General features: G+C 41.8%; 2 protein-coding genes across 14 annotated transcripts in view; one reads left to right on the forward strand and one right to left on the reverse strand.

Moving 5' to 3' along the window:
• GTF3A (general transcription factor IIIA) overlaps positions 1-354 on the forward strand; it is a 54604-nt gene extending 54250 nt beyond the window's left edge. Inside the window, exon 11 of the mRNA XM_058548569.1 lies at positions 107-354. Within this exon, the coding sequence (XP_058404552.1) occupies positions 107-271 (165 nt within the window). The 3' untranslated portion in view covers positions 272-354. The remainder of the gene's footprint in view (positions 1-106) is intronic.
• Positions 308-23508, reverse strand: MTIF3 (mitochondrial translational initiation factor 3). 13 transcript variants are annotated; one of them, XM_058547893.1, is made up of 8 exons: positions 23319-23508; positions 19989-20160; positions 19252-19331; positions 17239-17306; positions 15697-15883; positions 11141-11604; positions 1522-1679; positions 308-552 (listed from the first exon to the last, which is right to left on the reverse strand). In XM_058547893.1, the coding sequence occupies exons 6-8, from the start codon at positions 11601-11603 to the stop codon at positions 334-336; spliced, it is 840 nt and encodes a 279-aa protein (XP_058403876.1). In that variant the 5' UTR covers position 11604; positions 15697-15883; positions 17239-17306; positions 19252-19331; positions 19989-20160; positions 23319-23508; the 3' UTR covers positions 308-333. The 13 variants fall into 13 exon arrangements, with proteins under 13 accessions (XP_058403876.1, XP_058403883.1, XP_058403879.1 ...); XM_058547900.1 differs by having other exon boundaries at positions 23428-23474; XM_058547896.1 differs by lacking the exon at positions 23319-23508 and adding an exon at positions 22923-23307.
• Between the last annotated feature and the right edge of the window lie 1755 nt (positions 23509-25263).

Consider the following 25263-nt stretch of genomic DNA (forward strand, 5'->3'; position numbering starts at 1 on the left):
GTATGGACTTCACTTTCTCATAAAGGAGTATTGTACAACTAGTGTAAAATCAGTTCAGACAGGTTTGATTTTCAGCTCTAATGATCTGTTTTCCTTATTTCCAAAGGTAAAACCTTCTCGTGAAAAGCGGAGTTTGGCCTCTCATCTCAGTGGATATATCCCTCCTAAAAAGAAACAAGAACAAGGCTTATCTTTGCCTAAAAACAGAGAGTCACAGAGCTGTACTGAAGACAAGGTGCTCTCCACAGTTGCAATACTTACCCTCAGCTGAGGATCAGGTTGCTTTGTTTAAAGGACTACAGACCAGCCAGCTCATTTTTTTCTTTATTAAAATCATGGATGCGGAACATCTAATTCTCTATCGTTTCCATTTTCTTTGTTCAAAGTGTCTCCTTTCTGGGTCCCCGGAGTTTCTCTATATGTATTCTCTTCCTTTTTGCTCAAATGACGAAGAACACACATTACAGCTTTTCCTCCTCTAACAGACTGTGGCCTGTTTGAGAAGGTAGCTGTTCCAGGCATAGTCTTGAGTATGTGATTAAATATCTCCTCCTAAAAAAGAAAAAGCAGCCAAAGATTAATTTAAAACCAATGTCTTTGATTCTTTCTAGTGTTAATGCTCTAATACCCATAAAACCCAGCATTTTTGAATTGTTACTTAAATGGTTAGCTAAATCAAATCATACATATCTGGTTGAGCTGACTGAAACCTATACAATAACCAGGCAGTTAACGCAAATTCCGTGTAACTAAACTAATGCAGTAAAGGTGTGATAATTTTAAATCCCCGCTCTGTCACGGAACTGAGGGGCTACGTTTGGCCCCAGACTACCCTGTCACAAAAAGTACAGAGCAGTGGGTTTGGGCACTGGCGGCAGAGTACCTCCTTATCCCAGAACATCTGTTAGCCCAGTGCAGTTCCCATCACTCACTAACACAGAATCACCTGGGGTGATTAGAAAAATACAGACACCTAGTTCTAGAGATTGTGGGTCGGCTGGGCTGGGACCTAGGCCTAGGTGATTCTAACATGGAACCAGGGTTGAAACCACTTAAGACTAATGCTGCCTTTCAGTTGCTGATAAGTTATCTAACTCTAAATGCAAAATAGATGTTCCATAAACTTATCCTCGGGTTGTAAACTGATACACACTTTCCAGAAGACAATTGGACTTTATATGCTCATAGGCATTTACAAAGACAAAACAAACCTTAAAAAGTGAATCTATACAGTTTCTAGTTTTCCTATTTAAATATTATTCTACAATTTGTAAAATAGAATGGTATATATAGCCCTTAAATGATAAAGTAGAATGTTTCACATGGCAAAATATGCTACAATGGAAAAAGTATATACAGTATGCTTGCATTTTGAAAAACAAATTGGAAGGCTACGGCCATCACCAGGTAGAATTACCAGGTGCTTTTCTTTGGCTTTATGTTTTCCAGATTTTCTACAATTGTATTTTTAGATCAGAAAACAAAAAACACAAGCAGTTACTCATACCTGCTTTTACTTACTATTTTATTTTCTGGCTCTTCTGCATTCTTTCCTTTCTTTATAGTAATTTGAACTTTGTATTTTTTATCAATCCACTGCTGAATCTGTTTACTCTTTGTGTCCAAATCATGTTTTCCAATGTTTGAAGAAAAAGTTAGTTCCTTCGTCAGGGTCGGTCCTAGTTTGAAACAGTGAGACTTGGTACCAGGACTATTTACTAGTCTACTTATGAGACCTGAACTTCATCACTTACACTTCATAAAATCTTAGGTTAACACAGGCCCTAATGGTCTTCTCTGATTTTAGTTTCATAGACCAGTAAACACTTTTTTAAACAAGGGAGACAGACATAAAGGTACCAATTTTTACCCGACAAGAATATTGAAATACGAAATGCTTCCACTTCTTATTACCATCATTTGCTGAAAGAACAACAAAAGAATGGTCCTTTAAAAGGAACAAGTTTAGGGGCCGGCCTGGTGGTGCAGCGGTTAAGTTTGCGGGTTCTGCTTCGGCGGCCCGGGGTTCGCTGACTCGGATCCTGGGTGCGCACATACTCACAGCTTATCAAGCCATGCTGAGGGGGCATCCCATATAGAAGAGCTACAACTCTATGACTATGACACACAGCTATGCACTGCGGCCTTGGGGAGAAAAAATGGGGAAAAAAAAAAGGATTGGCAACAGATGTTAGTGCAGGGCCAATCTTCCTCAAAAAAAAAAAAAAGTTTAGCTTTATGTAAACTTTTTTTTTTAACTTTGTTTATTGCAGTAACATTGGTTTGTAACATTGTATAAATTTCAGGTGTACATCATTATACTTCTATTTCTGCATAGATTACATCATGTTCACCACCCAAATACTAATTACAACCCATCAACACACACATGTGCCGAATTATCCCTTTCACCCTCCTCCCTCCCCCCTTCCCCTCTGGTAACCACCAATCCAATCTCTGTCTCTAGGTGTTTGTTTCTTGTTGTTATTATCTACTACTTAATGAAGGAAATCATATGGTATTTGATCTTCTCCCTCTGACTTATTTCTCTTTGCATAATACCCTCAATGTCCATCCATGTTGTCACAAATGGCTGGATTTCATCGTTACTTATGGCTGAGTAGTATTCCATTGTGTATATATACCACAGCTTCTTTATCCATTCGTCCCTTGATGGGCACTTAGGTTGCTTCCAAGTCTTGGCTATTGTGAATAACACTGCAATGAACACAGGGGTGCATGATCTTTATGCATTGGTGTTCTCAAGTTCTTTGGATAAATACCCAGCAGTGGAATAGCTGGATCATACGGTAGTTCTATCCTTGATTTTTTGAGGAATCTCCATACTGTTTTCCATAGTGGCTGCACCAGTTTGCACTCCCACCAGCAGTGTATGCGAGTTTCCTTCTCTCCACATCCTCTCTAACACCTGTTGTTTCCTGTCTTGTTAATTATAGCCATTCTGACGGGCGTGAGGTGATATCTCATTGTAGTTTTGATTTGCATTTCCCTGATAGTTAATGATTTTGAACATCTTTTCATGTGTCTGTTGGCCATCTGTATATCTTCTTTGGAGAAATGTCTGTTCAGGTCTTTTGCCCATTTTTTAATTGGGTTGGTAGTTTTTTGTTGTTGAGATGCATGAGTTCTTTATATATTTTGGAGATTAAGCCCTTCTCAGATATGTGGTTTACAAATATCTTCTCCCAATTATTTGGTTGTCTTTTCATTTTGTTGATGGTTTCCTTTGCTGTGCAGAAACTTTTTAGTTTGATGTAGTCCCATTTGTTTATTTTTTCTATTGTTTCTCTTGCCTGGTAAGACATGGTGCTTGAACACATGTTGCTAAGACCGATGTCGAAGAGCGTACTATGTTTTCTTCTAGAAGTTTCATAGTTTCAGGTCTTACATTCAAGTCTTTAATCCATTTGGAGTTAATTTTTGTGTATGGTGTAAGGTAAGGGTCTACTTTCATTTTTTTGCATGTGGCTGTCCAGTTTTCCCAACACCATTTGTTGAAGAGACTTTCTTTTCTCCATTGTATGTTCTTGGCTCCTTTGTCAAAGATTAGCTATCCATAGATGTGTGGGTTTATTTCTGGGCTTTTGATTCTATTCCATTGATCTGTGTGTCTCTTTTTGTGCCAGTACCATACTGTTTTGGTTACTATAGCTTTGTAGTATATTTTGAAATCAGGGAGTGTGATAGCTCCAGCTTTGTTCTTTTATCTCAGGATTCCTTTACCTATTCTGGGTCTTTTGTTGTTCCATATAAATTTTAGGATACTTTGTTCTATTTCTGTGAAAAATGTTGGAACTTTGATAGGGATTGCATTGAATCTATAGATGGCTTTAGTAAGTATGGACATCTTAACTATGTTAATTCTTCCAATCCAATGGCATAGAATATCTTTCCATTTCTTTGTGTCTTCTTCAATTTCTTTCAGCAATGTTTTATAGTTTTCCGTGTACAGCGCTTTCACCTCTTTGGTTAAGTTTATTCCTAGGTATTTTACTCTTTTTGTTGCAATTATAAATGGGATGGTATTCTTAATTTCTCTTTCTGCTACTTCATTGTTAGTGTATAGAAATGCAACTGATTTTTGTCTGTTGATTTTGTATCCTGCAACTTTACCATATTCGTTTATTACTTCTAAAAGTTTTCTGGTGGATTCTTTAGGGTTTTCTATATATAAAATCATGTCATCTGCAAATAGTGAGAGTTTCACTTCTTCCTTTCCAATTTGGATCCCTTTTATTTCTTTTTCTTGCCTGATTGCTCTGGCTAGGACTTCCAGTACTACGTTAAATAGGAGTGGTGACAGTGGGCATCCTTGTCTGGTTCCTGTTCTTAGACGGATAGCTTTCAGTTTTTCACCATTGAGTATGATGATAGCTGTGGGTTTCTCATATATGGCCTTTATTATGTTGAGGTACTTTCCTTCTATATCCATTTTATTCAGAGTTTTTATCATAAATTGATGCTGTATCTTGTCAAATGCTTTCTCTGCATCTGTTGAGATGATCATGTGATTTTTATTCTTTCATTTTATTAATGTGCTGTATTATGTTGATTGATTTGCAAATGTTAAACCATCCCTGCATCCCTGGAATAAATCCCACTTGATCATGGTGTATAATCTTTTTAACGTATTGTTGTATGCGATTTGCTAGTATTTTGTTGAGGATTTTTGCATCAATGTTCATCAGTGATATTGGCCTGTAATTTTCTTTTTTTGTGTTGTCCTTGTCTGGTTTTGGTATCAGGGTAATGTTGGCTTCGTAGAATGAGTTAGGGAGCTTCCCCCCCTCCTCAATTTTTTGGAAGAGTTTGAGAAGGATAGCTATTAAGTCTTTTTTGAATGTTTCGTAGAATTCACCAGGGAACCCGTCTGGTCCTGGACTTTTATTTTTGGGGAGGTTTGTGATTACGGTTTCAATCTCCTTACTGGTGATTGGTCTATTCAAATTCTCTACTTCTTCTTGATCCAGTTTTGGAAGGTTGTATGATTCTAAGAATTTATCCATTTCTTCCAGATTGTCGAACTGGTTGGCATATAGCTGTTCACAGTATTCTCTTATAATCTTTTGTATTTCTGAGGTGTCTGTTGTAATTTCTCCTTTCGTTTCTGATTTTACTTATTTGTGCCTTCTCTCTTTTTTTCTTGGTGAGTCTAGCTAAAGGTTTGTCAATTTTGTTGATCTTTTCAAAGAACCAGCTCTTGGTTTTATTAATTTTTTCTATTGTTTTTTTGGTCTCTATTTCATTTATTTCTGCTCTGATTTTTATTATTTCCCTTCTTCTACTGATTTTGGGCTTTGTTTGTTGTTCTTTTTCCAGTCCTTTAGGTGCATTGTTAGATTATTTGAGATTTTTCTTGTTTGTTGAGATAGGCCTGTATTGCTATAAACTTCCCTCTTAGAACCGCTTTTGCTGTATCCCATAAATTCTGGCATGTCGTATTTTCATTTGTCTCCAGGTATTTTTTGATTTCTTCTTTGATTTCTTCGTTGACCCAGTCGTTGTTCAGTAGCATTTTGTTTAATCTCCATGTATTTGTGGCTTTTCTGATTTTCTTCCTATAGTTGATTTCTAGTTTCATACCGTTGTGGTCAGAAAAGATGCTTGGTATTATTTCAATGTTCTTAAATTTATGGAGACTTGTTTTGTGGCCTAATATGTGATCAATCCTGGAGAATGTTCCATGTGCATTTGAAAAGAACGTGTATTCTTCGGTTTTTGGATGGAATGCTCTGTATATATCTACTAGGTCCATCTGTTCTAGTGTGTCATTTAAGGCCAATGTTTCCTTATTGATCATCTGTTTGGATGATCTATCCATTGGTGTAAGTGGAGTGTTAAAGTCCCCTACTATTATTGTGTTAGTCTATTTCTCTTTTTATGTCTGTTACTAATTGCTTTATATATTTAGGTGCACCTACATTGGGTGCATAGATTTTTACAAGTGTTATATCCTCTTCTTGGATTGTTCCCTTGATCCTTATGCCCTTGTCTCTTTTAGTTTTTGTTTTAAAGTTTATTTTGTCTGATATGAGTACTGCTACCCCAGCTTTCTTTTCATTGCCATTTGCATGGAGTATCTTTTTCCATCCCTTCACTTTCAGTTTGTGAGTGTCTTTAGGTCTGAAGTGTGTCTCTTGTATGCAGCATATATATGGGTCTTGTTTTTTTTATCGAATCAGCCACCCTATGCCTTTTAATTGGAGCATTTAGTCCACTGATGTTTAATGTAGCTATTGATAAGTATGTACTTACTGCCATTTTTTAACTTTTTTTTTTCTCAGTGTTTTAGCAGTCCTTCTCTGTTCCTTTCTTCTTCTATACAGAATTGATGGTCTCTTTAGTTTGACCTCTGTCTGAAAGCTCTACTCTTTAACTCTCCTCCTCCCTCCTTTTACGTTTTTGATATCATATCTAATCTCTTTTTTGTGCATTTGTATCCATTACCCTCTTATCATGGAAATAGATCATTTTTCCTATTTGTGGTCTTCTCTTTTCCCCTTAAATCAGTCCCTTTAACATTTCTTGTAGCACTGGTTTCTTGGTGACAAACTCCTTTAATTTTTGTTTGTCTGGGAAACTTTTGATCTCTCCTTCCATTTTGAATGATAACCTTGCTAGGTAGAGTATTCTTGGCTGTAAGTTTTTTCCTTTTAGCACTTTAAACATATCGTGCCACTCTCTTCTAGCCTGTAAGGTTTCTGCTGAGAAGTCAGCTGATAGCCTTATGGGGTTTCCTTTGTATGTAACTTGACTTTCTCTTGTGGCTTTTAGGATTCTCTCTTTAATTCTGGTCATTTTGATTATGATGTGTCTTGGTGTGGGCCTCTTTGGGTTTATCTTGTTTGGGGCTCTCTGTGCTTCCTGTACCTGGATGTCTGTTTCCTTTCTTAGGTTAGGGAAGTTTTCATCTATTATTTCTTGAAATAGATTCTCTGCCCCTTTGTCTCACTCTTCTCCTTCCGGGACACCTATAACATGGATGTTAGTGCACTTGATGTTGTCCCAGAGGTCCCTTAGACTGTCCTCTTTTTAATTCTTTTCTCTTTTACCTGTTCACCTTGGCTAATTTCTTCTAGTCTTTCGTCCAGCTCACAGATCCGTTCTTCTGTATCCTCTACTCTGCTTTTGAGTCCCTCCAGTGAATTTTTCATTTCCAGTATTCTATTATTCATTTCTGATTGGTTCTTTTTTATATCTTCCATTTCTTTGTTTACATTCTCACTGAGTTCATCTATTCTTCTCCCCAGATCAGTGAGCATCCTTAACACTCTTTGTTTGAACTGTCAGGTAGGTTGCTCATTTCTGTTTCACTTAGTTCCTTTTCTGGGGTTTTGTCCTGTTCCCTTACTTGGAATGTATTCCTTTGCCTCCTCATTTTGCCTCTTTCCCTGTGCTTGTGTCTATGTATTAGGTAGGTCAGCTACGTCTCTTGCTCTTGGATAGGTGATCTTACGTAAGTGATGCCTTAGGTGGCCTGCTGTGTGCTTCCCTCAGTTCTCAATGTTCCAGGGGTGACCCCTGTGTGGGCTACATGTGTCCTTCTGTGGTGGCCTGTTTGCTCTCCCTGTAGGCGCCCAGGGAGGCTGAGTTATGCTCCTGGCCAGCTGTTGTAATGCTCAGCTGCTTGTAGTTGTTGTGGGCCCTTCAGTCTCTTTATCAGGTGTGGGGAGCCCCAGCACAGTTGGCTGCAAGTTCTAATACCACATTTGTGTTGCACTATTTCTTTTAAGTGAGTAGGCCCCCAGCATGGCAGGTTGTTAGGCTCAGGGCCTTACAATTGCTATAATCCTCCAGCATTTAGGTCTCTTGTCAGCTCTCTCAGGATTGCAGCTGGGTGGGGCTGGCCTCAGGCACGGGAGCACCCAATTGTTTCAGGCTTTGGAAGGTGGGGCAAACCCCCTATGTGGGTCTTTGAGAAGCACAAGTCTTCTGCAGCTGACAAGCCCTGCCACCCACAGGTCCACACACACAGTCAACACACTCCTGCCCTGAGTGCGTGCCCTGACCTCCCCAAGTGGACCCAGTCTCTCCACAGCAGGAGCCCCACACACTCCACCACTGCCCCACACTCTCCACCTGCTCCTTGTGCACGCCCTGCACCACTGAAGTGGACTCAGTTGCCAGGCTGCAGAGAATCCAGTCACAATCTATGCAGGCCCACACGTTGCCTAAGCGCTTGTTGTTGGGTGGGGCCAGTCTCTAGGGTGGGCTGCCTGCCCTGGCTGAGCTGGATTAAATCAGTGCTCTGGCCGATGGGGCAGACCCTGGGCTAGCAGGCCTCAGGGAGAACTCCAATGGCGTTTGTGTCAGCACGCCCACACCAGGCCACAACAATGGCCGCCGCCAATGTCCCAGTCCCTGGAGAGGTCTCACCTCTCACCGAGATGCACTCAGGGCCTATTAGGTGAGTCTCTTTTCACCAAAGCACTGTGCACCTTTCTTTCTGGTGATTTTAGGTTGTTTTCTGAAATGGGTGAGTTTGCGCGTTGGCCCTTTAAAAGCCGGTTTTAATTTCTTTGTGAACCAGCTTTTCTGGGGGTACTCCCCAATGTTTTAGCAGCAGGCAAAGTCAGATATTATGCCACTCGTCTCGATTGTGCTGGATCCACAAAATGCCCACAGCGGGGGTGCTCCCGGCTCAGGGTCCTGCTCCTTCAGGGAGGGCTGCGTACCTACGGGCTGCTCCAGGGCAGCTGTGAGGCACTGCGGCTGGTGAAGGCGGCATTTTTCCTCTCCAGAAGGGAGTTTCTGCCTCTTCTACCTCAGTTAGGATTGTCCGTTGTTGCAGTAGTTCCTCTTATCCGGTTTTCAGTTCTGTCTCAGGGGTAATTTTTCCAGGAGTAGTTGTAAATTGGCTGTGTCCACAGGAGGAGGTGAGTTCAGAGTCTGTCTACGCCGCCATCTTGACTCTCATGAGGTTATGTAAACTTAATTGTCCTTATTTTCCTTCCTGATGTGGATCAGCATCTGGAAAGTACTCTGCTCATCTGACTCCTCTTGTGATGCCCTCCTAGCTACAATGGGGTCATCCAGACTGCGGTAGACAACAGGAGCTTGCTACGTGCTGCATTCACTCACTCTGTCTCTGGAAATCTATCAGCAAGTTATTCTCCAGGGAAGGAACAGACTACTCATTAAAGGCACTGGGACAATTGAGAGTTTTCATGTTGGGGAAAAGTTAGGTCTTGATCCATACAAAAATCTCCCAAGATGGACTGACTGACTAAATATGAAAAAATACAACTTTTAAAACAGAAGAAAGGATACGTTTGTCACCTCAGGCTAGGGGAAGGATTTTCTTAAGAGAAAATTGATAATTTCCTATATCAAAAACCCTACTGGGTCATAAAAAAGGCAAAAAAGTGAGAAATCTAAATAGGATAAGGTTTTTGCATCATACGAAACAGAGAACCCTACAAATCAGAAATAAAAACCATCGAAGTAGGAAAAAAAGGGAATATGAATAGGCAATTCATGGGAGAAGAAACTCAGTGAAAGGAAATACACATCAGAACAATAAGATATGGTTTCTTACCTATTAGCACGACAAAAATCAGAGTCTGACAGTACCAAATGGCGTGAGGAGGCAGAGAAAGAAACTTCATACACTGCTAACAATTTTCCCCGCGGAATCTCGAGAATACACAAGGAGACACTGACAGATATGTTCATTGTTCATAACAATGAAATACTGGAAACCAGCCCAATGTCCGTGGACATGGACTAACAAAGCTATGGTATATTCTTATGATGAAATGTCACTTAGTAATTATAAGAAATAGCTATAGCTATTATATAAACATAGCTCTGGTAAACAACATTGTGCCATTTATAATTTTTATGCCCAAAATCATCCTAAATACTGTTTATGAATACATCTGTAAGTAACTGGAGTTTAACAACATGGACTGGATCTACACCCTGATCCCTGAGAGTGAGCAGGGGAGGGAGGATGGACCAGGAGAAGGGAACTTCAACTTTTCTGTAATGTTGTATTTCGTTTAAAACATCTGAAATTATGACAATGTTAACACTTGTTTATTTTGGATGGTGGGTAACAGGTGTTTACTATTATATTTTCTGGATACTTTTTAATTTCCAAAATAATTTTTTCTAAAAAAGTTCTTTTATCAACACATCCTTGCTTCCTTACAGCTCCTACCAGTTGGTCCTAGTTCTCTATCAGAACAAAATAATGAATTTAACAGGTTAGCCCTTCAACTGTCTGTGAATACAGCAATGTGGCTTCTCCAGGCTGTTTAACTTTTTTTTCTGTGACATAGTTTGATGTCCTTATCACCCTGGTTGGCCTCTTCTGAATATTTTGTTTGCCAGGCTACATCCTTGTTGTTAAACGTGGTGTTACAAAACTGAGCCACAGATAATGTGTGATTTTCTCAAGACACACCACCTCACTGTGGCAGCTCTGGGACCAGTCTTCTGACCCCCGTCCCAGTGCGTTTTCCATAAAACAATCTTTCATAATGATCAGCACTTATTAGGAATCATGAAAAACAAACATCTTCACTTAATATCCAATTCATAGCTTCTATAAGGTTTAAATGACAAGACCTTTGTAAGCTGAATGGCAAAATATGTAAATGAGTGTCACTACCAATATTGTAACAAATACTTGGGCCCGGAGATGCTCTATTAGAGTCTAGAAACTGCTTCCATGTAGTTAACCAAACAGCTCCAATTTAGAGATGAAAAAATAAAGGAAGAGGGTAAATGAGTGGCCCAGGACAGGAACAGGAACTTGAATCCATCTCTTCCAAGTCTCGTTTCATTACACCTGTCAGTTACTCCACCTTCCCCGGTACAAGGAGACAAAGCTAAGGACCAGGGGAGAAGAGAGCCCATCATTTTCGTGGTGTTTATCTTGTTTTTCCCTCATTTAACGAAGGCTTAAAGGAAGAGATGCTGGACACAGGGTATCAAGGAAAAAAGAAAAAAAGAGGAATGGAAATGAGAGATGAAAAAAAGACATTGGAAACAGAAGTGAAACTGTGAATTTTCCAGTTTTTCACTTCCCTACTGTCCCAAGGCACCTTGGCAAATGGCAGATTTAACTGTGGATGTGTAGTCTTAAGGGAACACACAGCAAAATACCCACCTGGTGTAGGTCTGGCCTTTTCCCTCTCTCTCAGTCGCAGCCGCTCTTCGTGAATCTGGACTCCGGTCATGAGCTGGTACTCTGGAGGCTCTGCACTGGTGTTCCTTTTAACAAGCCTCAGGTCTCGCTCGTCCATGAGTCGAATCACATTTGCTCGGTGCATGTTCCCCAAATCATTGCCCTTCTCATCAAGTACATGAATAATTCGCTCACTAATTTTCCTTCCAACATTACTAAAATCTGTTTCACTCCTTTTTTTCTTTTTTCTTCCATCCTGGGTGTCTTTAACACTACTAAAAGCTTTTGCATGAGTCAGGTAGGACAGTCTTGGGGCAGAAGCAATAAGGGACAACTGTGCTGGTGGCGCCTCTTGCACAATGTATTTACCAAAACATCTTCTAATGTAATTATTTTCAGTCTTTACAGTTTGTAATGTTAACCTCTTTAGAAAAAGAGCAGCCATCCTAAAAAGTAGGGAGAAAAGTTGATTAAAACTCAATCATTTATTCCCATGGTCTGATACTGTGGTACATGGAGAGCGTGTGTGAGGCTGTAGGGACTATGTCATCTGTGAATGTTATAGATCCGTGCACAGGAAATTTTCACCCGAAACCGAGGCTGAAGAGGTTAAAAAATCTTTCCTGGGCTAGAAGAAGAGAACAAAACCTTTGAGATAAGTTTTGCTAACCGCAGCTGTGCATATTCAGCATAATCAACTGTTGTTTAAAACTAACCAGGTCTTTCTGTCCCTCCTTAGTATATGACTGAGCTGTCTTTCCCAGGAAGTCAAGGTCCAGACATCAAGATTCAGCCTCACAAGGCCAAACACAGGCTGTAGATGAAAACTAACCAGAAAAGTCCAGACAGTCAAGGGAAAAGAAATCCAGTCTTCCAGGCCAAACACAGGCTGGTGGGAGGGTGCCAACCAGCACAGCCACATGCTCCCCTTCCCCTACCTAAAACCCCAGATAAAAACCACTACCTTTTTACCTTCAAGGAGGTGGATCGGAGTTCTAACTAACTCCTTTCTCCTCATCTGGCTGCCTTTCGATAGTAAACCTCTTTCCTTGCCACAAGCCTCGTGTTTCAGTTTTTTTCTTTATTGGCCCTACCATGCGGCAGATAAATGAACCCGTGTTTGGGTTTGGTAACACACCGATAACATGGACTAGCAAGCAACCACAGTCACACTAACTCATGGTGACTGTCCCCAGTACAAATTATTGTTAGGATAAACCATATTTGCACAGTGCTTTTGTTTTCCAATTTTTTTCTTCCCCTAATATTATCTCATTTGACTCTACTTCCCATGGATCTTGCAGTGCCAACTCCAAAAGCAAGTATCACCCTAAAGGTTTATTAAGGACAATGCAGTATACAAAATCCTTGGTGATTCATAAACTTTTAATATCATTAACTGCTAAGAATTTATCGATATATCTGATAGAGCACTACTATGGGAGAGGGGACTCTCCATGAAGGAAGCTGACCCACTGGAAGGACTAGCTGAGACTCGCAGAAAGGAAATACCCTGACAGTACTCAAAGTGCTGACCTCACGGACTATACGGACCACTCACAAGGTGAGGAAGGCATTACCACCAAATGTGAACTAAGCGGTAGGCACACACCACGATACTGGTTTTACTGCGCGGTTATAATGCTGCACTCGTAAGTGGCATTTTGGTTTTTCAGCTGCTTCTCTACCATAATGAGTCTCTCTCTCCTTCCATTCACGAGTTAGGTAAAGCTTAGAAGTGCAGGCTGAAGGAGTGATGAGAGGACTCAGTCATCTCCTCCAGGGTTTGCTGAGAAACACTGGCGAACCAAGAGCTCAGAGAGGTGTGCTCTGTCACAGACGAAAGAGGAAAGGACGAGGTGCCTCAAGCAGTGCTTCTCAAAGAACAGCCTCAGGGTCACCTGCATGAAAATCACCAGCAGTGTTTGTTAAAACTGGAAATTCCCTCTTGTCCCTAGCTTTGATCTGACCAGGCTGGACAACCCACTCACCCTGCCCATAACCACCCCTCATGCCCCTTGTTGACAAATGATGTGAAGGAAAAAAAGGCACAGTAAACTGAATAGAAAGTGATAGAATGTGCATATTCTCACATCCCTCCTTACCTAGCTTATTAATACCCAAATTTATTGCTCTGGCTCCAACCTCTCCTCTGAGCTCCAAACTTGTAGAGTTAATTGGCTACCCAACCTCTTGTCTTCACATGAGTACAGCCATGTTTGACCGCTCCACTGACCTACAGCCACCAGCACAAAAAGAAATATAAAAGCTGCTTTCTGCTTGGTGGGAACTGGCCCTTCTCCCACGGAGAGAGTTCCAAGTTGTAACATTTCAAGGCTCTTGGAGCGTCGTAGCACGGGATGGACTGGCCATCTGTGCCGGGCTAAGACGATAACCAAAGAGAACAATGCACGTACACAACTACTGGGCTGGGACGTTAGCCAAGGGGCTCAGTGCACGTACGCCACTGATAACCACTGGTGCATGGGAACACTGGATGCTTCCTCTGCAAACTCTGTAACTGCTTATATAAACTGCTGGAGACTGAGACCCGGTGAGAGTTCCACCTGTGGAAGGGACGCCTTGCCCAGGACGTGTGATCCTTGCCCAGCCGTGTCGATTGACAGGACTCTCCCGGCAGTGGGGCGTGGATGTTGTGAGTAATTGATTTACTGTGAAGTAACTGATTTGATGTGTTCTCTTTTCGGTCAACCTGGTGTTTCTCTTTCCGGTTGATTTGTGTCATTTCCCTTCAGTTGATCTGGTGTTTCCCTTTCCGATCGATCTGATGTTTCTCCCTCTTATCATATGACCTATTCGGATCTACTGCTATCTCAGCCGATGTAGATGTTTTCCCTTTCCAGTCGAGCTGGTGTTTTTTCCCTCTTATTATTTGACCTATTCGGATCTGTTTGCAGACTATCGCCTTTACTATCCTCTATATAATAAAATATACCTTCAGTCCATTTGTTTGGAGTGGAAAGTTTCTTTTACGTCTCCGATCGAATCCCCGAACCTCTCATAACACCTCTCCACTTAGATATCTGATAGTCACTCAAAGGCTGACATGGCCAAAACTGAATTCCCAACCTTCCACCCTATACTTGCTCCTCCCTCAGTCTTCCCTGTCTCATATAATGACATCTTTCCAGTTGCTCAGGCCAAAAATAGCAAAGTTCTCCTTGACTCTTCTTTTTCTCTTAGCAGTTTATCGGCAGATCCTATTGTTCAACCTCTAAAAATATCCAGGATCCAACCACTTCTCACCTTTTCCATTGCTATCACCCTGCTCCAAAAATGCCATCCTCTCTCACCTGGACTACAGTAATAGCCTCCTGACTGCTCTCCCAGCTTCTGGCCTTGCCCCCCTCTAACTTATTACCCACAAAGCACACAGTGATCCTTTTAAAATGTATAAGTCAGATCACGTCCCTCCTCTGTTGACAAGCCCCCACTGGCTCCCATCTCACTCAAGGTAGAAGCCAAGCCCAGGCAAGCACCTACAGGGCCCTCTGTGACCCGCCCCCACCCCCAACCTCTGCCCACAGCATCTTCCCCACTTCCTCAGGCTCACTCTGTCCCAACCTCACTGGCCTCCTTCCTGTTCCTTATAGACACTGAGAACACCCCTCCTCTGGGTCCTTGCACCCAGAAGTTCCCTTCCCTCAGACAGCTGCACAGTTCATTTACTTCAGGTCTCTGCTCAAACATGACCACTCAGCAAGGCCTTCCCTGCCCACTCTTTATAAAACAGCACACCCCATCACTTTCAAACCCATTACCTCGCCTTTTAAAAAACACCACTGCCTGACATATTATATATTTATTTACACATGTTCACAATCTTTACTCACTAGAATGTAAGCTTTGTGAGAAAATGTAGCTGTCCATTTTGTTCACTGCTGTGTTCCAAACACGAGAGCCGAGAGCCTGGCTCAGTATGTACATGTAGAATGAGTGAACGAGCCAAAGGAAACAGCCAGGAAGGACAACAGTGTCCACTGGCATTTAACCTCTGGGTCTATCAGATGCAGAGATGTATTCATTCCCCACCAATACACACAATGCTGGAGAACCACACTCTCCACATATCTAGCTGGCATTTCAAATGTGCACCGACCTCAGTGAGATCTATGGCCAGATGTTTCATTCATAGTGAATGAGATGAATCAATTTTAGTCATTCATTGGCTGGGGACTCCAGCTGCAGATGTTGTAAAGGCTCTAAGGTGGGAGTGAACTACACTTTTTTCTTTTGTTTCTTTTTGTTTTTTGTGAGGAATATCAGCCCTGAGCTAACATCTGCCAATCCTCCTCTTTTTGCTGAGGAAGACTGGCCCAGGGCTAACATCCGTGCCCATCTTCCTCCACTTTATATGGGACACCGCCACAGTATGGCTTGACAAGCGGTGCATCGGGTGCGCGCCCAGGATCCGAACCGGCGAACCCCGGGCCGCCGCAGCGGAGCGCGAGCACTTAACCGCTTGTGCCACCAGGCCGGCCCCTGAACTACACTTTATAAACAGCTGAGATACTTACCGTTCAATAAAAAACAGTCAGGTATTTGTTGGTGGAAGAAGCCTCCAAACCAAAAAAAGCAGAAAAGTCTGAAGAGACCAGAGAAAACCTTTTTCCATGTATCATGGGAAAAACAGTAGCAGCATCAAGTCTCAAATTTCACTGAGTTAGGACGAAACTAGCAGTTATGGACAAAAGCTAATGTGCCCTGTGTAAAGAATTATTAACACGTTAAAATGAAAAATATTATTCAAAATGTAGGATTTTTTTAAAAACAAGTAAGCAAATAAACAAACTAGGCATAGGAAACAAATGAAAAGAAATTTATGAAAACCCTGCTTATTTGAGGTTGAAGATACAAGTGACTTTTTTTCCTATTCTTCCCAATTATTGTTATTTCACAAATTTTTTGTAAGGAGGAAGTATTTTTTTTTAATTTTTTTGTGAGGAAGATTAGTCCTGAGCTAACGTCTGTCACCAATCCCCCTCTTTTTGCTGAGGAAGACTGGCCCTGGGCTAACCTCCGTGTCCATCTTCCTCCACTCTATATGGGATGCCGCCACAGCATGACTTGACAAGTGGTGCATATGTCCACACCCAGGATCTGAACCCCGGGCTGCCACAGCAGAGCACGTACTTAATTGCTACGCCACCGGGCCGGCCCCAAGGAGAAAGTATTTTTTATACTAATAAAAAAATTGTATTTATTTACAAAATAAAAACTATTTCAGAAAAATGATGTAGAATTTTTTAAAGCTTTAAAAACACTTTCCAAGAAGAGGAAAAGGTAAAGAGTAGAAAAATACTGCAACTATGTTTTTTAAAAAAGTTCTTTACCATTATTCAGATTTTAAAAGCTTTAAATTTTCTTGACTTACATAGCAGTTAAGCTTCAATAGAAGCTAAATTTTGGCTTTAAATCAACAAAGTTGAAGATATATACGTTTCTTCAAAATAAGCATTTCTTGGAAAAAAAATATAAACACAAAGTTAAGAAAAAACCCGAGATAATTAAATTTAAATTGCAAATAACACAAATTCAAATAATTAAAAAACTTTTTATTAGGCAAAATTTTCAAACATGTACAGAAAGACTCGTGTAATAAAGCCTCAGCACCCATCACTCAGCTTCCTCACTAACAGCACGTGACCTAACTGGTTTCATCTCGACTCCCTCGACTACTGTCCTCCCCCCAACCATCCACGAACCATTTCAAAGTAAATCCGATCCCACCAACAAACACTTCTGAATGTCATCTCTAAGAGGTAAGGTCTCTTTTATCTTTTTAATAACCACAATAACATTATCCCAACTAATAATCATTTCTTTATAGCATCAAATATCCAGTTTTCAGATTTCCCTGATAGTATTACAATTTTGTTTGTTGACATGTAAATGTGATAATTTAAACATTAATGAATAATGACTGAAATTCATTTCAATACTCTGAATATGCAAAAATCTATAAAAAAGAAAGATCATTTGCCTGTATGTGACTACTACCCTGACTCCTTACCGTGAAAATGGGTAATTAAACAAAAAGAACTAAGCATTTATCCTACCTTTTTAGGAAGAACTGTAATCAACCCCAGATGATGAAGAAAAGCCCTTCTTTAGAGGAGAATGCTTGCTAATAAATGGAGAAGAAAAGTAAAAGCAATTTAAAAATCACCATTTTGCTACCTCCAATCACATCACTGGTTCAGGCAAGGATGGATGCAAACATCATTAGGCAAAAAGCTGGTGGGGAAACAAGGAATTCATGTGGTGTAAACAGAGACCCAAGGATCACTTCCAAACTGAAACAGGAGAAACACACTCCAGCTGTCACTCTCGTAACCGGAGGTCAGGCTCAGCCTCCCGACAGGACAACCTGACACCCTAGCACAGCCTCCTCCTGGGCTGTGGCACATGTCCGGCGCCTTCTGTGAAGCAGTCCTGCCAAAAAGGCTTAACCTGAACCTGCTCCAGCCTCTAGACCTAGCTTCCAGTGTCCAACGAACACAAGGGCCAGACTCAGAAAAGAACAAATCAGATGACACCACAAGGAAACAATCTGACAAACACAGACTGTGGGATGTGACAACTGGCTTGGTGTCTTAAAAGAGTCAGTGTCACTGGGAACAAAAAGGGAGAGGGCAGAGGCTATTCTTGAATAAAAAGACTAAGGAGGGCCGGCCCCATGGCTTAGCGGTTAAGTGCGCGCGCTCCGCTGCTGGCGGCCCGGGTTCGGATCCCAGCGCGCACCGACGCACCGCTTGTCCGGCCATGCTGAGGCCACGTCCCACATACAGCAACTAGAAGCATGTGCAACTACGACATACAACTATCCACTGGGGCTTTGAGGGGGACAAAAAAAAAGGAGGAAGACTGGCAATAGATGTTAGCTCAGAGCTGGTCTTCCTCAGCAAAAAGAGGAGGATTAGCATGGATGTTAGCTCAGGGCTGATCTTCCTCACACACACACACACACAAAAGACTAAGGAGCCATAGTTGTAAAATACAATATTGTTTGAAAAAAGCTTTTAAAAAAACTTGTTGGGATAAAGGGGGATATCTGAATATGGACTAGATTCACGAAGGATTAGATACTATCAGAGAAGTGTGGTTGAGTTTCTTAGGCGCAAAAATGGCATTCTCAGGAAAGGAATGCTAAAATATCGAGGGGAGGGTGTCATGACATTTGCCACTTACTTTGAAATGGTTTGGCAGAAAATATAAATGCAGTTATGGCAACATTTGTTGAATCTAGGAATATGGGTGGTTAGTTATTAGTCTTTCAACTTTCCTGTATATTTAAATTTTTTTAATAATTAAAAAGTTTTTAAAAAAATAATCAACACATACAGGGAGGAAAAAGTCTGTATAAGTTATATATTTCACCATAATTTAGTAAATTGGCATTCTGGCTTTATACATCTCTAAAAAATATTCTCTTCATTAGTTTCAAGCCTACGTCTAAGTGAAGCTTATGTCTAAGGAAGTTTACAAATTTAAAATTCTGATTTTTTTGTAATGCAAATCGCTTTTATTTCTCCATCTAGTTTTCATCACACTGAAGTCTAAAAGTGTCACACCATCATAAATGGTGATGGTTTCGGTTTGAAGCAGAACTTGTACAATTTTTCGCTAACAGTTAAAAGTTAACATGTCTATTTTTTTTTTTTTATAATTTTATTTATTTTTTTCCCCCCAAAGCCCCAGTAGATAGTTGTATGTCATAGCTGCACATCCTTCTAGTTGCTGTACGTGGGACGCGGCCCCAGCACGGCCGGAGAAGCGGTGCGTCGGTGCGCACCCGGGATCCGAACCCGGGCTGCCAGCAGCGGAGCGTGAGCACATAACCGCTAAGCCACGGGGTTGGCCCCTAACACGCCTACTTTATAGTAGTGGTTCTCAGAAACTGGAGGCCTAGCAGCACCACCTGGGGATGCTTTTTCAAAACAAGAGACATTTCTTTGCCCATCTCCTGATAAGAACCACTGAGTCAGGACTCCCCAAAAAAGATGACATAAGAAAATGAGTAAGAAAACATTATAACGTAAGTGGTTTCAAGCTAGGGTATCTGGTATTACCTTTAGCCTTTCAAGGCTGATGCAAAATAGGAAGCCATGTTCTCTGATAAAACTTCTCTGATGAAATGTCTTTGATACCTCTGTCAAATAAATAATAGGCTGAATGCACCAGTAGTCTAAATCAAAATCAAAATGCTTACATTCTTATGAAAATATTATACATTTAATCACTCTCACTCCCAAAACTATCCTTTCTGAGACATCCGAAAATATTTTAAAAGCCAATTATCTTAAAGTCAGTTACTTATAATGCATAATTTTATAGTAGGAGATATCCATTTCTGATGTGACGATTATTCAGACCTTATCGAAATCATGCTATGCAGCATGAGTCTGCATCTATTAGCAGGTTTTTTTTTTTTTGTGAGGAAGATCAGCCCTGAGCTAACATCCATGCTAATCCTCCTCTTTTTTTTTGCTGAGGAAGACCTGCTCTGAGCTAACATCTATTGCCAATCCTCCTCCTTTTTTTTTTTCCCCAAAGCCCTAGTAGATAGTTGTGTGTCACAGTTGCACATCCTTCTAGTTGCTGTATGTGGGACACTGCCTCAGCATGGCCGGAGAAGCGGTGCGACGGTGCACGACCGGGATCCGAACCCGGGCCACCAGTAGCGGAGCGCGCGCACTTAACCGCTCAGCTGCAGGGCCGGCCCCTCTATTAGCAGTTTTAAACTCAGTAGGGAACTCCACATTCTAGAAAGAAACACATAATTTCTTTGTTGTTGTTCTTTATTTACTCGAGATTGGATCACTGAAAAACTCCATATTCTCCAAGCACTGGAGGAGAAACTGAGAAATGTCCCCAAAGCCCCTTTCCTCCTCTGTGCTGTATCCTCTCTTTTAGCATTTCCTGCTACTTTCAGTCCTCATTCCTCTTCTTGGACCTCTTTAGTATCATCACTCACTTTCCTAGGATAATGTAAGAAAAAATGTCAATTGCATTATTCCAATGCACACAACACAGAGTAATTTTAATGTTTGATCTACATATTCCATAAAAAATTGAAATGATTTAAATATTAAGCCATAAAGTGGGGAATTAGGAAACAAACATGTGGCTACTTCCACATGCTGTGTATTTCAGGTGAGCTTAGAGCTGAGATTTTTATATTTTCATGTTAGTCTTCAGTTGTCTAAAATGAACAATATTCTTTGGGGACTATTTTCCCCAACTTTTATTATGAAAATGTTTAAATATACAGAAAAGTTGAAAAATTATGTAGAGTGAACAGCCCAATACCCATTCACCTAGACTCTACATGTTGCTATCCTTGCTTCATCTACCCATCTATCTATTTTTCTTTCCATTCATTTTATTTATGTTTTGATACGTTTCAAAGTAAGCTGCAGATATTGGTACACTTCATCCTCAAATACTTCAGCACACATATCATTAACTAGAGTTCAGTATTGGTCTACAATTCTTTTCGCTTTCTTTTGAGGCAAAATTTACACACAATGAAAGGTACAAATCTTAAGCATATCATTTGATTGATTAGTTTTGACAAGTACAAATGCCTCTGTAACCAAAACTCCTATCAACCTGTAGAATATTACCATCACCCCAGGAAGTTCCCTCATGCCTCTTCCAAGTCAATCTCCATCCCCATCCAGAGGCAATGACTGTTTTGATCTTTTCCCATCGCACTGTGTCCTAAGAGTTCATATAAACAGAATCAAACAGTATGTACTCTTTGTTAGAAGGCATCTCAGCATGTTTTTGAGATTCATCCATGTTGCTGTATGTAGCAATAGTTTGCTCCTTTTTATTTCTGAGAATTGTCCCAGTATATGAATATCTCACAATTTTTAAATCCAGTTTCCTGCTGATGAACACTTACGCTATTCTTAGTTTTTCGCTATTATAAATAAAGCGGCTGTGAACATTCTCATAGTAAAAAAAAGGGACCAAATGATTCCTGCTCCAAAGGACAGCTGCATCCCCTTATGGTACACTATTCTGCATTACCTCTTCAGGAGGTACTGATAATCTATTTGTAAGGAAACTTCCCAGAACATGATTTAAGTATGTGGTTATGAGGGAGTCCTGTCCTGTAAGAAATTAAATTGCCTGCATGCATTTTGAAACTATGTAGACTGAAAAGATGAAAATAACTTCTCTTATTTGTTCACTCACTGCCTTTCTCATATGGCTGATATTCACCAGCTCGTATTGATATCTAGTTTTTCCTGGGAGGCTGGATCAAAGTTACATAGATTCTAGTGTATTAAATATTTGTGAAATTAATTTTGCCAAATCCTATGACTTTAAGAATCCTTTCCCACACTTTCCAAAGGAGTTGCACAAAGTCCTTACTTCTGCCTGCAGACCTGCAAACTGTCCCATCCACCACATTCTACATAGGGTTGTGCAGTCTTAATCCCAGAGGACTGCACCGTGGTCCTGAAGCCTTCGTGATGCTCTTCCTCGGCTCTGGTTTTGCTTTTCCACAAGGAGCACAAAGTACTCTCCATACCGAAGTTGGCTCATTAAGAAACAGAACACTGATTTACAACACTGGAAACAGCCAACATACATCTTTGGCCAATTACTTAACCACATTTCCTTAGCTTTAAAATTTTTAATTTATTTTACTTTTTAGTTATTTTACTGAAATTCTTAAAAATCATCCAGAAAATATTTTTTAAAAAGCTTTTAAATCCAGAGCTAAAGACTCAATATGAAAATTTGGACTTCTTCCTGTACATTAATCTTCTAAATGGTCATCTACCCTGCCAGAACTCCCTATCTCAGCGACCAGCATCACGGTCCATCCAGACCACGTGTAGTCTTTTCTGCTTCTGCTCTCCCTCACTCTCACAGCTAATTCAACACCAGATCTCATCAATTTTATTTCCTAATACCACTCCAATCTATCCACTTCTCTCCATATCCACTGCCACCACCCTAGTATAAGACATCTTCATATCGTTTGGCTTCCCATTAGTCTCCTGACTAGGCTCCTACACCACACTGGAATTCTGTAATCAATTCCCCTCTCTGCACTGCTGTCTCCACACTCAGTGCCCTCCCCACCTTAAACTGCCCTGCTATTACAGACCAACTTCTTTCATGAGGCCACAAGACCGTTCCCACCTCTCCAGCCTCGTTCTATACCAAACTTCCTTCCTGCCTAAGCCACACTAGCCTTTCAGATTCTTGAAATGCTCTTCCCCTCGGTTTAGGGAACACCATATCATTGCCTAGCGCTCTCTCTCTCAGGGAATTCTTCTGATTACCTCCCAAACTAAGCCGATCTCCCCCTACTCCCGCCCCCCACCCCCACATGTCAACATTACATGTTGAGCTCAGCATTAAATGCTTCCACAGTATAGTTTCTCTTTCCTTTACGGCACAATTATAATTTTGTGATTACTTTATGACTATTTCTCCCTCACTAGACGATAATTTCTCTGAAGCAAGGAACGAATCTGATTTATCCTTTACTGTACTGTGCCTGGCACAATAAATAGTAGTCGATTTATTGGAGCCAGAACCGCCTCCACTCTATGTACTTTCTTAGATTGAGGCCATTCATAACATGTACTCGGAACTGCGGCTTTTCAGCGAGAAAACGTCTTTCTTTCAGGAGTCTTATACATACATGGAGCCTACCAAACGACAAATGGGAAAAAAAGAAAATCCCACAGCCACTCGCCACCCTCCTCACCAAGGCTTCCTCCGGAGGCTGCAGAGGGAAAGAGTTCGGCCGGTCTTGCCCGCTCCGGCGCAGAAAGCAGGTACCCGGGCGCAGGGAGCGCTGGGAGCGCAGCGCCCCCGATCACGTGCATCAGCGGCGGCCACGCCCACCCCGGAAGGGGGCCGACGGCGCGCCTCAGCCTGAGAAGGCCCAGGGACGTAGGGCGTGCGTGCGTGCGCCGGTATGGCGGGGCGGAAGGTCCCGGGGACGCAGAGACCGGCGCCGGGTCTTGTCTTGCGGCCGCGGGCTACCTAGAGTAGCGGCTAGGGCCCGAAGACAGCCTTAGAACCTGGCCGACTCCCCGACCCCACGGCAGGGCCTGCGGAGCCTCTCTGCGCTCCGCCCAGCGGCATGGGTGGCACTGACCTTCCAGGGACACGGCCGAGCGCAATGTCGTTTCCTCCACAGGCAGGCCCCTAAGACCACGTCCTCCCGCCGCAGGTCCCCTTCCCCGCTCAGCGCCCCTCGCTTGTACCTTTACCAGTACCGGGGCTGACGATTAACAACGTCTGGCAGAAGGAGGCGGTAATCGGGCTCCACCGTGAGACCCCTTCGTTTTCCGTAGTGGGCGGTGCTTCGACCCGCGTCTTTTAAAGGAAAGGTAACGTGGGGGAGGAGCGCCTTGCCGGTTGTCAGGATAAATTCCTCCGACAGAAAGTGCAGAGGGCGCGAGGAGGTTTCTGCCACTCCGCAGGTGGGCAGAAGGCTGCTGTGCCGAGTTTGCGGCAGTCGGAGGGGCTGTTCTAGTTACGTTACGTTGACGCCAACCTCGGTATGGCTGGGTTCCCGCTAGGTCTTGAGGTTTCATAAACGTTTTCTTTGTTGAATTACATACTCTTAATGTTCAGTAAAGTATTTCATAAACACAACTCGTGTGTATGACCCAAAGTCCAAGGTTAGTATTTGCATGGTGACCATTTCCAAGTTAAACAAGAATTAGAGATTCATTTTATTCTGCCTCAATTATTCCTTAATACCAAGATACAAGTTTGTTTAGTGTAGATGTGGGAATAGAGTGACTAGCACAATACCTTGGGAAATGGTAGGTGCTCAACTAGTGTAAGTGCAGCATTTATGGCATTTACCTACGTGCCTGCCAGGCGCTGTTGTAAGGGTTTTACTTCTACAAGTCATTTAATCCTTAAGACAGCCTTATTACCCCATTTCACAGATGAGGGAGCTGAAGCATAAAGAAGTTAAGTAATTTGCCCAGGGACGCACAAGTAGTAGAGAATCAAGAATAAAAAAACCCAGGCAGCCTGGTGCCAAAGTTGGTGCTCTGAAGGCTAAATGTTCCTTTCGCTGCTACACTAAAGTAGAGTGAAGCAGAGTTACAAGTCCGGGAAGATGTTAAGTGAAATGTGTAAAATTGATTGAAGAGCTTAATACCCAAACCAAGGACTTGAAATTCGGTAAGATTATGATTTGAATAAATTCACACCAGGTGATCGATCATTGGCAGCTGGAACTCCCTGCCGGCATCCGGTTTGTAGCCCCTCTTTGAAGGCATGTCCAGAGTGGACGATTGGGAAATTTTCTAGACTGCTTTTGTCAGATGTCTCGACAAGAGGAGATGCTTTAGTGTTCCTGGAAGGAGATGAGCAGAAAGGAGGTGGGCCTTATAGACGTGCCCTCAGATACAGGCTGTTTTTTTTTTTTCATCTCTTCCCTTGAACTCGGCTTTGACCTCCAGCTGAAATGGGACCTAGCAGCTTTTAATGTGACATTGAGAGCCTTGGGTTCAGCTCCGTGGTGGCAGACTTTGCAGACTCTTGAGTAAAGATAGTAAAGCAGGCAACTGGCTCTTCCAGGACCCTTTCCTATATTTATGGCCTGAATTTGCTAAGGCACCTTTGGTTTGGGGAAGTAGTAGTACTGTGCCTCAAACTCTCTGTAAACTGTCTGGTTCAGTATGTGCATAGAAGAGGACTCTTAGAAGTGTATAGAACTTTCTTAATTGTTATTGTTTCTACGCATAATTTACAAAAAAAAAAAATCCCAAAATATGAAAATATAACTCAATAAGACTCAAATCCTGGGGACTCTAAAACGCCTACATTTTCCACCGCAATGTAATTTCCGTGTTCATTTCTGTGGTTGGTCCCTGAACGCACATTTTCTCACACAATGCCTGTTGTGGCGTTTCACTCTGATGAAGCATTAAAGGAAATATTCTGTCCTTCTCCTTGACTGCTGGCTTTCAAAGTCCTCTCTCTTTCCGCTGGCATGGAGGGAACCTTCCGAAACCAGGAGACTAGTAAGATGCAGTGGCTCTGAGGTCATTGAGGTTCAATATATCTGTTCCACAAAG

Source organism: Diceros bicornis, chromosome 9 (assembly GCF_020826845.1).
Source record: "Diceros bicornis minor isolate mBicDic1 chromosome 9, mDicBic1.mat.cur, whole genome shotgun sequence".
Lineage (NCBI taxonomy): Eukaryota > Metazoa > Chordata > Mammalia > Perissodactyla > Rhinocerotidae > Diceros > Diceros bicornis.